Raw genomic sequence first — 14,186 nt, 5'->3', positions numbered from 1 at the left:
TTTTCTTTATGCAGATAACACAGAGATCTCCCATCCAGTGCCCATATGTCTTTTAGGATAATACCCATCTATTGAGTATTTTAAACTGGACGTCTCAAAAACATTTCAAACTCTGCATATCTAAAACTGAAATCATTCTCATCTCCTCTTGAGCTGAGCTCTCTTCCACATTCCACTATTTCTGTTTAAGACACTCCCATTCTTCTGGTCTTGAATTCAGGCACATGATCTCAAAGATAACCTTGATTCCTCTCATATAGTCAGTTGCCAGATACTGCTTTTTCCCTTCTTCATCCTTTTTTTCCCTCATTGACCCCATCTATTTCCTCATATAACCGCTGTTCAGTTGTCAAATACTGTTTTTTTCCCTTCTTCCCTTGTCTTTTTCCTCATTGACCCCATCTATTTCCTCATATAACCACTGTTCAGTTGCCAAATACTGCTTTTTCCCTTCTTCACAATTTTTTTTTCCTCATTGACCCCATCTATCTCCTCACATAACCACTGTTTTTTTAGTTCAGGGACTTAATAGTTCTCCCTTAGTTTATTGCAACCGTCCAACTTGGTTTCTCTGCTTTTGCCCCACTTTAGTCATTCTTCACAGCTGTCAAAGTAATATCTCCTAAGGACGCACCTGACCACATCATTTGCCCTCCTCAGTCAACACTAGTGACCCCTGACTAAAACAAAGTGTAAACTCTTCTGTTGAGCCTTTAAACCCCCTTACAATCTCGCCCCAACCTAAGGCACCAGTTCCATAGTCTGCTTCCCACCCTCCCATGCACTATGATCCAGTGCCCTTCACTTGCTCCTTATCCCGGACTCCATCTCTGAACTTTTACACTGGTCAGTTCCCCTCCTCATTTTTACTTCAGCAAGTACCCCTTTCTAACTGAAGCCTTCTCTGAATCACCTCACACCTAGTCCCCTCCCTCCTTAACTCTATTTCATTTAACTAATGCATCTTTATTATCCATATATTTATACTCTAATATAGTTGAATATGGATTTTTTCTTTTAGAATGTAATGGATTTTTGTTGTTGTTGTTGTTATTGTGCTTTTTTGAGAGAAGGAATTGTTTCATTATTTATGTTCATATTCACAGAACCTAGCACCATGCCTGGCACATAGTTATTCATGTCTTTGGGTAAAATGTTTGATGACTCATTGATTTGTCTAGATTTCATTGCACCCTATTAAGTTGCAATTTTCTTTTTTTAGGACTTTGTGATGGGTCTTTCCATTTTGCTTCGAGGGACAGTGCAAGAAAAACTCAACTGGGCATTTAATTTGTATGATATCAATAAAGATGGATATATAACTAAAGAGGTAATAATTATCTTCTAGGAATAGCTCTTTTCACATTTTCTTCTTAGAAACAATTTCATTTTCAACACTGAGGAGTTTTAAATTAAATTATACAGTTATAGTCATAGAATTTATAACTGATCTGATAACTAATGCATTGAATTAGTTTTATTTAGGGAAAAAATATTCTGAAAAAAAATTGGTGTTTGGGCTTAAGATATTTTTATAGGTCCACAAAAAAGATAATTTTCTATTTATAAGGAGGAGGGGGGAAGAAGGGTTTGACCATATGATTGTTCAGTTAAAAATATTTTTGTATTTTGTAAATATAAAATATTCTATACATACATAACATATGGAAAGACTTGGTTCTTTTTGAAGAAATTTTCTTTCTATTACTGACACATTTTGTTTTGATACAATTATTTCCCAATAAAATTTCTCCATAGAATCTTCCCTTAAAAAAATGTGATTGACCCAAGGTAAGGGATATGATTGTGATGGAATACTACTGTGCTATAAAAAATGATGGGTTCAGTGATCTTAGAAAAACATGGAACCACAAGAAACAATGAAGAGTGAAATGAGCATAACCAAGACAATAATGAACACAGTAATAATATTGTTTTTAGAATGAATAAGTCATTTTGACTATTACAAATATCCAAATTAATTATAAAGGACATATGAAGAAAGATGCTATCTGCATTCAGAGAAAAATTGATAAATAGAAGTGTATATAATACAATTTACATATTATGCATATATATGTATGTGTATCTAATGGAATGGGAATGAGAGTGGGAATGAGAATAAAAAATTACATTTACACGCTAACTTTATTATATTAGCAAGTTGTACAGAATAGATTTGCAGTTTTATGTGCATTTTTAAAACATACTATGTTGTGGAAATGCTTGTTTTATTTCACAAATTAAAAATACATATGACAAAAGTTAAGTAAAATCATTTAATTATGACTGATAAAAGATGCTTTCTAATGCTATTCTTTATCATTTCCTAACAAAAAAGAAAGTGTATTTTAGTTTTAGTTAAAAGAATGTTATGCGCTGTATTTGACCTGAGTTTTTTTTCTTTGTTATCATAATTTACGTTATTGTAGTCATTGTGGATGCTGTTTATGTGGTTCTGCTTTTTTTTACTCTTCACGAAATACTGCCAGTCTCAATTTTATACCTGAAAAGGAAGTCAATTCGGCAAGTATTTATTGAATACCTATTTGTGCCAGGCACTGTGGTAGGTACTTGGAATTTAAAAACAAAAACGAAATAGTACCTTCTCTTAAAGAGCTTAATTTTTCCTGAAAAAAAAAAAAAACAATGATTGCAAAGATAAAGATATAATAAATACAAAATACAAAATAATTAAACAGAGAAAGAACACAAGGTGAAAAATTGGAACAAGAGGTTTGGAAATTGTTAATGCTGTAAAGTTACCCATACATAATAACCTGTAAATAAAAGGCTATTAAATAAAAAAAAAATAAACTCTTTACCTCAGTTCAAAAAAAAGAAAAAGAACACTAATGAAGAGGAGGCCACTGATCTATATTTTGAAGAAGCTTTGGATTCTACAAAGATGACAATTCAAAATAAAAGAATTATCATACTTGCTAAGTTTGAAAAGATGGCAAAATAGTAAGGGCTATTTGAATATTTGTTAGGGGCAGTGGAACTAAATTTTGGAAGTGCTGGGGGATAGCAGACATAGCAATGTATTGTTTGTAGAAGTTGTAAACTAGTTCATTTCTGCTAGAAAGTAATTTGGAATCATACAAAAAGAATTTCTGAATCATTTATTTGTTTGATGCAGAAATCCAATTACTAAGATTTATTCCCCCAGGAGATTGACTGCAAATTTAATAAAAGTCAATATATACAAAAATATTTATAGTGGCATTGTTTGTGACAATAGAAAATGGGAAACATAATATTTATGAAAGATTTTAAAGCGAATAAATTGTGACTGAAATATTTGTGTGTATGACAATGTTAGTAAAATTACTATCTTTCTGAAACAAATGACAAATATGAGGTGATATAGAGTGAAGACACAGAATCCAAAGAACAATAAATACAATGACTACAAAAATGTTAATATAAGCCTAAATGGTAACAAAATTCAGAGATAAATTATAGGCAAATTTAAGTTAACACAAATAAAGTCTATTTCAAAAGTAGAAAATGGCATATATATATATATATATATATATATATATATATATATATATATATTCAGTCAAAATAATTTGAGTGCTTTTGCTTAACCATTTTTAGGGAATGTCCTTTGCAGAAGATGGGTATTCTTTGGGTGTTTGTTGGAAAATGCCTGTTGTTAAACAAAGTGCAGTGTTGAGGTGTGAGAAAAAAAATGAAATAATGAAAAACAGGGAAGGAGATATCATCATGTGTTTCTGCCATCCACATAGAGTAATGTCTTATTCAAGTTCCTTTTTCTTTTCAGGAAATGCTTGACATAATGAAAGCGATATATGACATGATGGGTAAATGTACGTATCCTGTTCTTAAAGAGGATGCTCCCCGACAACATGTGGAAACATTTTTCCAGGTAGGAAAAGGACAGTGGGTGAGCAGTTAGGAGTTCCTCCCCTAACTGCTTCCCTATTATTTTTATAGCTTAAAAATGTTAGGAAGACAATTAAAATAGTAAAGATCAGAACGTGGAATGGATTCCCTTCAGAGGCAGTGAAAGATTTCCTTTCATTGGACATCTTCAAAGCGTTTTTATGACTGTAACACTCCTGTATTTTATTTCTGAACAGAAAATGGACAAAAATAAAGACGGGGTAGTTACCATAGACGAGTTCATTGAAAGCTGCCAAAAAGTAAGTACCATAAATAATGCATCGCATCGCCTCAGTTAGCTTAGGGGCCAAGGGAGATGCTGCAGCCAAGCCCTTTGAAACGTTGGTTCTGTTCTCTCGAGGTCTGGCCTTGAAGCTGCCCCCTCGGCTGCCCCAGGGGGAGCCACAATGTCGACGGCCAGCTGGGCAGGACCTGGGCCCGATGCTCCAAGCTGGCCGCAGACATTGACTGTCACCCTGTGCAAGTTCACTTACCCCAGGCTGTCTCAGTTTCCTTATCTGTAAACTGAGCTGGAGAAACAGCAAATCCCTGCAGTGTTTATCAAGCCCCAAGTGGGACCATGAAGGGTCCGAACAGTGTGGAGGACAAAGTCCATCTCCAGTCCTCCTGCCTCATACGCTGGCTACGTAAGCCTGGACAAGTCACCTTTTGGTGTCCCCTCAATTTTTTTTTTTGGGGGGGGGGGGTTTGCTGGAGGCAATCAGGGTTATGTGACTTGCGCAGGGTCACACGGCTGGAAGTGTGGAAGTATTTGGGGCTACAATTGAACTCGGGTCTTCCTGACTCTAAGACCAGTGATCTGTTCCCTACACCCCAACCTGTCCCCTGACTTTCTAAGACTATAAATTATACATGCTGCTGATCCATGTCGTGCTATCCCGTATCTGTGTGGATAAGGCAGTTTCCACCAAATATAACTAATTCATTTTCACAACATTTTGACACAAGCCCAAATTCATAATTTCCTGGCTTTACACCAATAGTTGAGCATACAGAATCTACTGACAGCAATTTTCACTGCCTATCTATATTTGTTTTTCCCAAAACTTTACAAGAGGGAACTTCAGAGTCAATATTAATAATTTATTTTTAAAATCATGTGGCCTTAAAAAAAGCATGTGATCTCATGGGAACCAAATGTAACAGACTGTAGACAATCCACTTTCAGGATACAAGAGCAGCCTTGACAGGACTGATCATGTGGTACAAGTGTGTGGATATTTCTGCATCTCAATCACGCCATATATTGGGGTTCGCCCCAACGTGCCTTTGCCCGTTCTCAACAGTGACAAAAGAACTCAAGCTTCCAATTCCAAGTTCAGTTGTGCTTGAATTGTGCCATGCAGGCAAACCAGGCCTTCACTGGTCACAAACGGCCAAGCAGGCATTGGAGTTGGAGTTCTATGTAAAAGCAGAGTTTTATTTAGGCCTGTCACCTAAGTGTCTCTAAGTAAACACATTTTGGTTAAATGCTTTGAAAATGCTAATGGGAAAAATTCTACCTTTTTTGCTATCTGGCTGTTAAGTATTCATGAGGCAGTGTAATAGAATGAAGACAGCAGGAGACAAAGTCAGGAAGCCCTCGATCCCTGTCTCATTTTAGGTGCTTTCTAGCTTCATGATCACAACCACTCATCTTCTTGGAGCCTCAGTTTCTTCCTCTGTATCATGAGGGACTTGGAGTGGATGTGCTCCAAGAACCCTTTCAGCTCTAAATCTAAGGCCTTAGGACAATCCCACTTCAATCACTGAATATCAGTTTTTTATGATGATTAAAATAGGATATTATTTTAAATTCCCAGTCTTCTCCAGTACTTTCAGGTTATCAACATGTATTTCAGTATACTGATTAAAACACACACACACACAAAAGCTAACCATGATCATTTCAGTTGGGAATCCAGCTGTTTCCAGAGATATTCCTGGAAAACAACTTAAAAATGATCAATTTGGAGCAATCCACTGAGCTCAGTTTCCTACAACAATGAGCCGGTCTTGTAGTCAATGTTACAGTAGAACTTGAACCCACATCTTCCTGGTTCTTAGAACTCTCTATACTGCTTACCCCTTTCATTTCTGGAGAACATCATTAGGATTAACAACTGCCCCAAAATTCTGCCTCCACATGAGGCTTCTCCACTGCCACATTAAGACCACTTGTTTCAGGAAGCAGGCCCACAGAACTGAGGGTCTACAAGACTTTAAGGAGCAATTAGTCCAGCGCCATCACTATGCTTTGCTCTTTTGTACTTATCCCTGACCTGGTTTGTTTGCCTAGTCTCCTGTTAATGTTACTGTTGTTATTTATATTCTTCTATGTTGAATTTGGGAAGGTTTCCATTATCATCTAAAAATAACTATTCAAAGTTTTGAAAACACATCAGACCTAAAAATCCAGAAAGCTGTTTCTATAAATAAAATGCATGTGTAAAAATATGTATTTTTATATTAAGATATAAAGTTTACAAAAGCAGTATTTAAGTATTTGAAATAGCTGATGGTTGTTACATGTGTTTAAGCTTAGGTGCATGTATATTAGGTATATGGGTATTTTAGAGCGGGGAGTGGGAAATCAGGATAACAGCCTATCTTTTATTGAAAAAATTCAAATTTAATCTATTTATTTTTGTCTCCTTACAGGATGAAAACATAATGCGCTCCATGCAGCTCTTTGAAAATGTGATTTAACATGTTGGTTAGATCTCAAATTTAATAGACAAATGTGAACTATTCTAAAACAATATTCAAGTTGGAATTACCACTTTTAGCATAGACTGCTCAGCTTTACACTGAAGCATATTATGCAAATAAGCTTTGTTTTTATTATAAAGCCATCCCCAAAATTATTTGTTTCCAAGATATCAATTTGCATCCTTTTCATTATGTCACTAAATTAATGGGATGTTCTAAAAATTTCCTACCATGAAGCTATTCAAAGAAATGGTACCTGACAAACACATAATTTTATTGGTACTCCAACCCTGGAATTATTGAGGCTTTCGCACATCGAAGTGATGTTATGATAGTGTTTTTTGCTACCCATTTGTATTAGAATCCAGCCCCACTATTGTTTTTTTTCCCTAAAATACTGGCATCAGTGTTTAATTTATAGAAATTAGATTTCATTTCCATATTTGTATGCTGTAATCCCATTTATATACTTTGAGTAAACAAAAACAATTATCGCTATTAAAAATTATGCAGTCCCTATTTTTGTGGGTTTTCCTCTTTTTGTTGAAGTCTCCTGTTGCTGAAGCCTTCATTTATCTGGCATTTTTCTACCATTAGAACTAAAACAATTACCTGGTGACGGCATACTTCTTTTGAGTATGGCTCATTAATAAGTACTTGTTGGTTTTCCATATTAGAACCCAAATCCCACATAATATATGTAATTTGGGACTTGCTCAAGGTGACAGCCCCAACTAGGCTTCACACTTCTATGAAATAAGGAAATCTAGTGGATTCCAGTATCACTACATAAATGTCCACGCCCACAATGTCCATATTGTCTACAATGAAGACAAGGATTTACTGTCCCCCAGTTTTAAATTATGGCTCACTAGTGCATGAGCATCTGGTACACATTAATAATTAACAGCAATCAGCCTATGGTCAGGATCACCTCTGGCCTGACCTTACCCCTTGCATTTCTGTGACACAGAGCTGCAAAGACAAAGAACACTAGATGATACAATGGGGAAGGACATTAGCATAATTTCATTTTGAAGGAAAATCTATCATACTATTAACTATGATAATGGAACAGTAGAGAATGAGTTATCACTTCAATTATTTAATTGGATTATGTAAAGGGATTAACAGCACACAAGCCCCAGTTTTAAATATTACTTTCCAGGATCTTAAGCCCATAATGTCAATTTTCCATAACAATACTAAAGATATAACCATTGTCATTTTTTTTTTCCTGAAAATATCACAAAGACAAAAAACTTCTGAGATAGAAGGAATCTGCGACTTTGTTTTATAAAAATAAATCAGGGATCTATTCTGGTGTAAAGATAAGAAGCTGAAGGATATTCTACTATCACCAGTGTAGGAAGAAGAGTAGTACAATACATGTACACCTGAACTTTGCCATTAGTGTGTGTGTAAGCTCAATGTATACATTTTGTATTTTAAAAAGGAAAAATAAACAAAAGTAGAATGTATATAAACTTAATATTTATGTTTTAGGTCTTCTTTTTACCCTTAAACCACAATTTATTTATATTTTTCATTTTCAAAGACTCATCAAAGAAACCGTTTTGTCTTTTCAGGCCTCTGCACAAAGTGGGGGCAGTGATGGAAGGGAAAGCTATGAATTGGGAGTTAAGAGCTAGGTTCTCAAGCCTTGGTTGTTTTATTTAAGTTACAACTTCTGTGAGCCTGTTTCCCATCTAAAAAATGAGGATTGATGAGAAAAAAATGACTTCACTGGCTGTGGCATTTTGTAAACTATGGTAACCTTCATTGTCATTTTTGAGCTCCCTATAAATATAGTGAGTGTTATAATGGGTTTAACCATGGTTTCCAAGATGCCAGCTAATGCCCTCAATTTTGTAATAGCAGTAAATCTTCAAAGTTTATTCTCAATTCTGTTTTCAAGAGCAATGGCCTTCACATTTTTTAGTTGTTGAACCCTTAACTGTAAAATAAATTTTAGAAAAATACTCAGAGTAGATTAAGAATTATTTTAAATATTTACGTGTGATTTATGGTACCAAATAACAAAATAATTTTAATATAAATATGCTCTATTAAATATGAGAAAATTTAAATAGCTCATAATTAATTGCAGATAACATGCTAAATTTGGAACAAGATGTGAGTTCAGATCCTGCCTCAAACATTTACTAGCTGTGTGATAAGTGGGGAAGTCACTTAACGTCTTTCTCTTTCCTTTTCTGTAAAATGGGGATAAAAATAGTACTTGCCTTCCAGGGTCATTGTGAGGATAAAATGAGATCTCTTACAGCATTTTGTAAGCCTTTGGGTATACTATATAAATACTAGATGTGTACATTAATAATTAACAGTATTGTTATCATTCTCACTTTGTAGATGAAGAAACCGGCTCACAGAGGTTGTGACTAGCCAAAGTTAAGACAAACTTAGGTTGATTCCAAATCCCCAGCTTTCCCTGTACATCTGCCTCCAGTTTGTGTAGGAACTGAGCTTGGAGTCAGAAAGGTCCGAGTAAGCCTGCTCCACTACCTGCTGGGTGACCCCTGTCACTTCATCTCCATTAGCCACGAGATTCCAAATGATCTCCAACACTTCCTAGCTCTGTGCCTTGGAGCCAATCCCTTAGTTTCCCTGGGGTTCCTCAAAGGCACGATGTTACCTGTCAAATTCAAATGTGTCCATACTTGTGAAGCTCTTAGCCGGAAGCCCGGCACAAGGGGAGGCTCTATGGAAATGGTTAATCCCTCTCTCCTTCCTCTCTATATAAAATGGGGATAACAGGAACACCTACACCCACAGCAAAATTTCCAGTTTCAGACCCCAAGATTCTAGATGGCAAATAGTCCCTAGGGGAGGAGATGCCTTTGACACTATTTCTCCCTTCCCTTAGAGGAATTGTTTTGAGGAAAATAATGCTTTACAAAAAGTCTTCTAAATACAAGTAGTTATTACTATAAATTCTCTAAGGTCCTTCCAAGGCCAAATCCTATTTCTGGATTGGCAAGTATCTCTAGCCTGAAGTCTGAGGGGGTGAAAGCTACTACTTATCCTGATGTTCTTTAAATCTCTAAATAATATATAACTTATGAAAGAACAATTTTGTTTTTATATCATCTAACTTTCATTATATCTCTTTCCTTCCCTACTACACTCCAGAAGCTAAACCTTATTATAAAAGGAGAAAAAAGAAAGTGTAGCAAAACTTACCAATTGAATTAAGTCTTAACATTATAGAAAGTCTTGCAATTCTATGATGCCATACCTATGCAGAGAGTAAAGGGCTTTCTCCTGCTGTTTCTTCAGGACCAGGCTTGGTCATTATAATTTCTCAGCAGTCAGATTCAATTGTTTTATTGGTACTTTTTCCATTGCAGTATGTTGTTTTCCTGGTTCTACTTGCTTCACTTTACATAAGGTCATATAATTTTTCCCATGTTTATCTGTGTCCATTATATTTATCATTTCTTACAGCACGCAACTTTAGCCATTCCCTGATCAATGGGTATCTAACTTTGTTTTCAGTTTTCTGATACCACAAAAAAAATAAAAAACGCAGGTGTTTGTGTATGTGCCCATGAGCTCATATGGGCATCACTGAACCCATTGTTTATCACTGACCTCCTTACAGTATTATCTGCAGCAGTGGAAACTCTCCATTTACCTCTATCCAATTCCAAATTGTCTTTTCAATGGTCATTTTCCAAAACAGTCATACTACGTTATGGCTCCACAAGCAATACATTCATTGGTACACTGCAGTTTCTATAAACCCTTCTATTCTCACTATTCGTATCGTCATTGTTGCCATTCTGGATAGAAAATGAAAACTATCTCAAGAGTTGTGTTGATTTGCCTTCCCTTCTTATTGATTTGAAGCATGTTTTCATTGGGTTTTAATTAGTTTGCAATTTTGAGAAGAGCTTATTCATATATTATGATCACTTACCTACTGGGGAGTGGTGTATGGTTATAAATTATTAGTTCTATAAAGAAGTGTGTTTGAATCAGGTTGAATCAGCTCAAGAACAAATTGTGAAATTTTCACTGTGAGCATTTATATTTTCAGAAATCAGCAAAGCGAAAAATAAACTTTTTATGGTTTTGTTGTCGACATTTAAGAAAGTGAGAGAAAATACAAATGATGTGCCTCAAAGTTAAGTGTGTCATGACTACATTTTTTCTTTCAAAGATCTGATAATTAAGCATTTACCATTAAGCGTTGTTTTGGATATTATGCCCCTACCAGAAATGTTTGATTAGAAACATTTTCTTAATTGTTTCTCTAATCATCCTAGCTGTCTTAAATTTTAGTTGAGTTAAAGCATTTTAATTTCATGTAATTGAAATTTTCTGTTTTACCTCTTTTGATCATCTCTATCCATTATGGGGGTTAGTAATTCCTCTTTCCCCCAGGAACAAGATATGAGATGCACTTTACTTTCTAATTTTAAAATGTTGTCATTAATATTCGGATTACATACCCAAATGATATATGGTCTTATTCTAATGCCAGACTGCTTTTTACTTTACCCAGAAATTTTTGTCAAAGAGGAATCTCACTCTTAGGCAATGTTTTGAAATTTGTCAAAAAGGAGGTTACTGGATTATTTCTGATTTCTCTGATTTCTCCCTTGCCTAATTTGTCCCACTAAATTTTTTTCTACTTTTTAACCAACACCTACTACTTTTCATTTACTACTTTATAATAATTTGAAGACTAGAAGTGCTTACTCTTTTCTGAATTTTTTTTTACCACCTTTGATATTCTAGAATATTAAGACAAATTTTGTTATATTTTCTAGCTTTGTATAGTGTAATCTTGGTATTTTCATTGGGATAGATTTAAATCTGTAAATGAGTTTTGATAATAAGTATTGCCATTTTAATATTGCTATGATCCAGGCATGAACACTAATATCCATAAATGATTTACCTCTTTAAAGAAAATATTATGTGTAAATATACAAATTTATACATAGATGGAAAGTGTTAGATAAACTGCTTTCCATAAATTTTACTTTGAATAAGACTTTCTTTATGCCTTTTTCAAAATTCACAAAACTAAATTTAAAACTTTAAAATTATTTTGTTTGTAGCATTAATTCAACTTAATTTACAGAAGCTTAAAGCTATCATAAGACTTTTGAGACACCTTGTATAATGCTAAACTTTGACTTTAGATACTTTTCGTAATTAAAAAAAAATTGTTTTGTGAAGCTTTTAGCACTGATCATTGTATTTTGTCAAAGGCTTTTTCTGAATCAAATGAAGTTGCGTGTTTTTGTCTTTAATATCGTTGCTTTTCAGATGTCGAACCACATATTCCTGGTGTAAATTCAACTTATGATAGGAAATGATTTTAACATAAATTACTGTAACCTCCCAGGATATTATTTAAAGATTTTTCATCATTATTCTTGAGACATTTTGGCACAGTGATTAGATCTGGATTCAAGTCCTGCCTCTGACACATGGGTAAGGCATGTAACCCTTTAAGGTGTCTAGGCAGCTCACCAAAATTATGTGACAGAGAAAATGCTGACCTGTGTTGGAATAGGGAGTTTCCATAGCTAACTAATCTCTATGCTCATGAAATCACTGTGGAAGATATTGGTCTTTCTTTGCTTTAAACTTTCTTAAAACTGGGGCTGTCTTATGTTTCCTTGTCAATTTTTGAGAATCAGTTGTGTTGTAATATTAGTAACTGTTATTTTAAGTTTAATAATACTATTCCCCTAAAACCTAAGACTAAGGTTGTAGTTTCCCTTTGATAGTTGCTCTAAAATTAGTTCAATTTTCTGCAATTATTTTTTTTTAGTATTTTATAATTTTAGTTTTTTTTGTGAACATTCTGTTCCTTTTAGATTTTCAGTTATACTGGAACACAGCTGTAGATTGTAGGAATTTTTTCTTCCAGTTGTGATTCTACCCGGGTTTGATTTTGCTCCCTAATTGACCAAATGTCAAACCAATTTCTATTTTCAGTTTTATAGTTTTCTGATTTTCATTTATATTGGACATTATTTTGTTAAAGCAAGTTTTTAGGCACATTATTGTATTCATTTTTCATCCCAGAAATTTTGCTATATTGACTAATCATTTTTCATATTTTCAATTTGCTTTAATCCTACTATATTGTTCAAGATTACACTGTGAAGTTTTCATTCAGATCTTTTATTTGCATTCCCTGTGTTGACTATTGTTTTTATTGCATTTTGTGTGCATTTCTGCCTTACTCTGTTTTGGTGATATGGTTGATTTTCAAAAAGTTGTCATGTGATGTTAATCTATATAATTCAATGTACCATTCAGAAAACTTCACTTAGGTCTTTTAGCTCCAACACTGAATTTGTCTAGTTCTGGATTTCTCATTTTGGTTTGTAAGGTATGTCCCTCCGAGAGGAATTTTAGTCTCCTATACTTTCTATACTTAACTTTTCCGTTATAAATTTAGGAATTGTCATTTGAAGCATGTATTGGTATTGCAATAACTGATTCATTTTAGGGTTTTCTTATTTGAGATAGTTGTTGCTAAAACGATTGCAATTCCTGCTTTGGGGGGGGGGGGGGGTTCACTTTGATGCCCTTTAGTCTCATTTGATTTTGGTCTCTTCTCCATTCAATTTCATTTGCTTCCTGAGGGGGCCAGGTGGTTAGTGGAGGGAATACTGGGCTTGGAGTCGGGAAACTGTTAAAATTCTTCTCCAGACAAGGACAAGTTATCTTTCTAGCCCATTTCCTTTCTATAAAACAGCAGCATCCACCATCAAGGGCTGGAGGGACAATCAAATGACAGCTTGTCAAACCTTAAATTACCCCATCCTTTCTGTTGGCCCAATAGTTTTGCTTAGATTGCTTTGATATTAATTCTACTCCTGGGGCTCTTCTCCCTAACCCAACTGCCTTTTGCCGACTTTCTCCATTTGGGACTTTGATTTTTCTTAGACTTATGCACCTCTTCTTTACTCCATTCTTTCAGCTGTGAAGTGATTTAACTCAAAACCTCCCTTTCACATCTCACCTGCCCTAGGATCTGTGCCATCACCTCTCTGGGTTGATGTTGCCACACTGGGACTCGGCTGCATCAGAACCTTGTGCACAGCACACCTCCCTACTGGACAAGGCCTCTCCATTCACCAATTCTTTTAAAACTCTTCCAATGGCTTAAATCACAACCTCACCTCTTCCACCAAGGGAGACCTTTCAGGAGGATTTCTTTTTTCTGTATCCCAGGTGGCTACTCACCTGAATGCAGGAATTGCCATCTCATTCCTCGGCGGTTCAGATTTCCTAAGGAATAGAATACCCCATTCCCTAATTTCCTGAGTCCTATATGCATCCTACAACGTTTGTCCCCTAAAAGTTTCATGTGTGTCCAGATAAAGAGGATATTTGTGATTTCTTTAACTTAATGTCCCCACCTGCTTTTTTTCTTATTACCCTTTCTTTTTAATCCCATGGAGATAATATAAATAACCTCTGAATGAAGAGAAATTCTTTCTTTATAATAATATTCACTTTTATTTCTGTTACTTGATGTTTTTTTCATATCAAATATTTTG

General features: G+C 34.9%; 1 protein-coding gene across 4 annotated transcripts in view; it reads left to right on the top strand.

Annotated features, from left to right (window-relative positions):
- Positions 1–7,146, top strand: part of KCNIP4 (potassium voltage-gated channel interacting protein 4) — a 1,016,244-nt gene extending 1,009,098 nt beyond the window's left edge. For all 4 annotated transcript variants that reach the window (XM_031942853.1, XM_031942854.1, XM_003773349.3 and 1 more), the window contains 4 exons: positions 1,223–1,330; positions 3,794–3,898; positions 4,113–4,175; positions 6,577–7,146. In XM_031942853.1, the coding sequence (XP_031798713.1) occupies positions 1,223–1,330; positions 3,794–3,898; positions 4,113–4,175; positions 6,577–6,624 (324 nt within the window). In that variant the 3' untranslated portion in view covers positions 6,625–7,146. The remainder of the gene's footprint in view (positions 1–1,222; positions 1,331–3,793; positions 3,899–4,112; positions 4,176–6,576) is intronic.
- The last annotated feature ends 7,040 nt before the right edge of the window (positions 7,147–14,186 follow it).

Source organism: Sarcophilus harrisii, chromosome 6, assembly GCF_902635505.1.
Source record: "Sarcophilus harrisii chromosome 6, mSarHar1.11, whole genome shotgun sequence".
NCBI lineage: Eukaryota > Metazoa > Chordata > Mammalia > Dasyuromorphia > Dasyuridae > Sarcophilus > Sarcophilus harrisii.
Note: the sequence above shows the minus strand (reverse complement) of the source record. Positions and strands in the feature narration are given on the sequence as shown.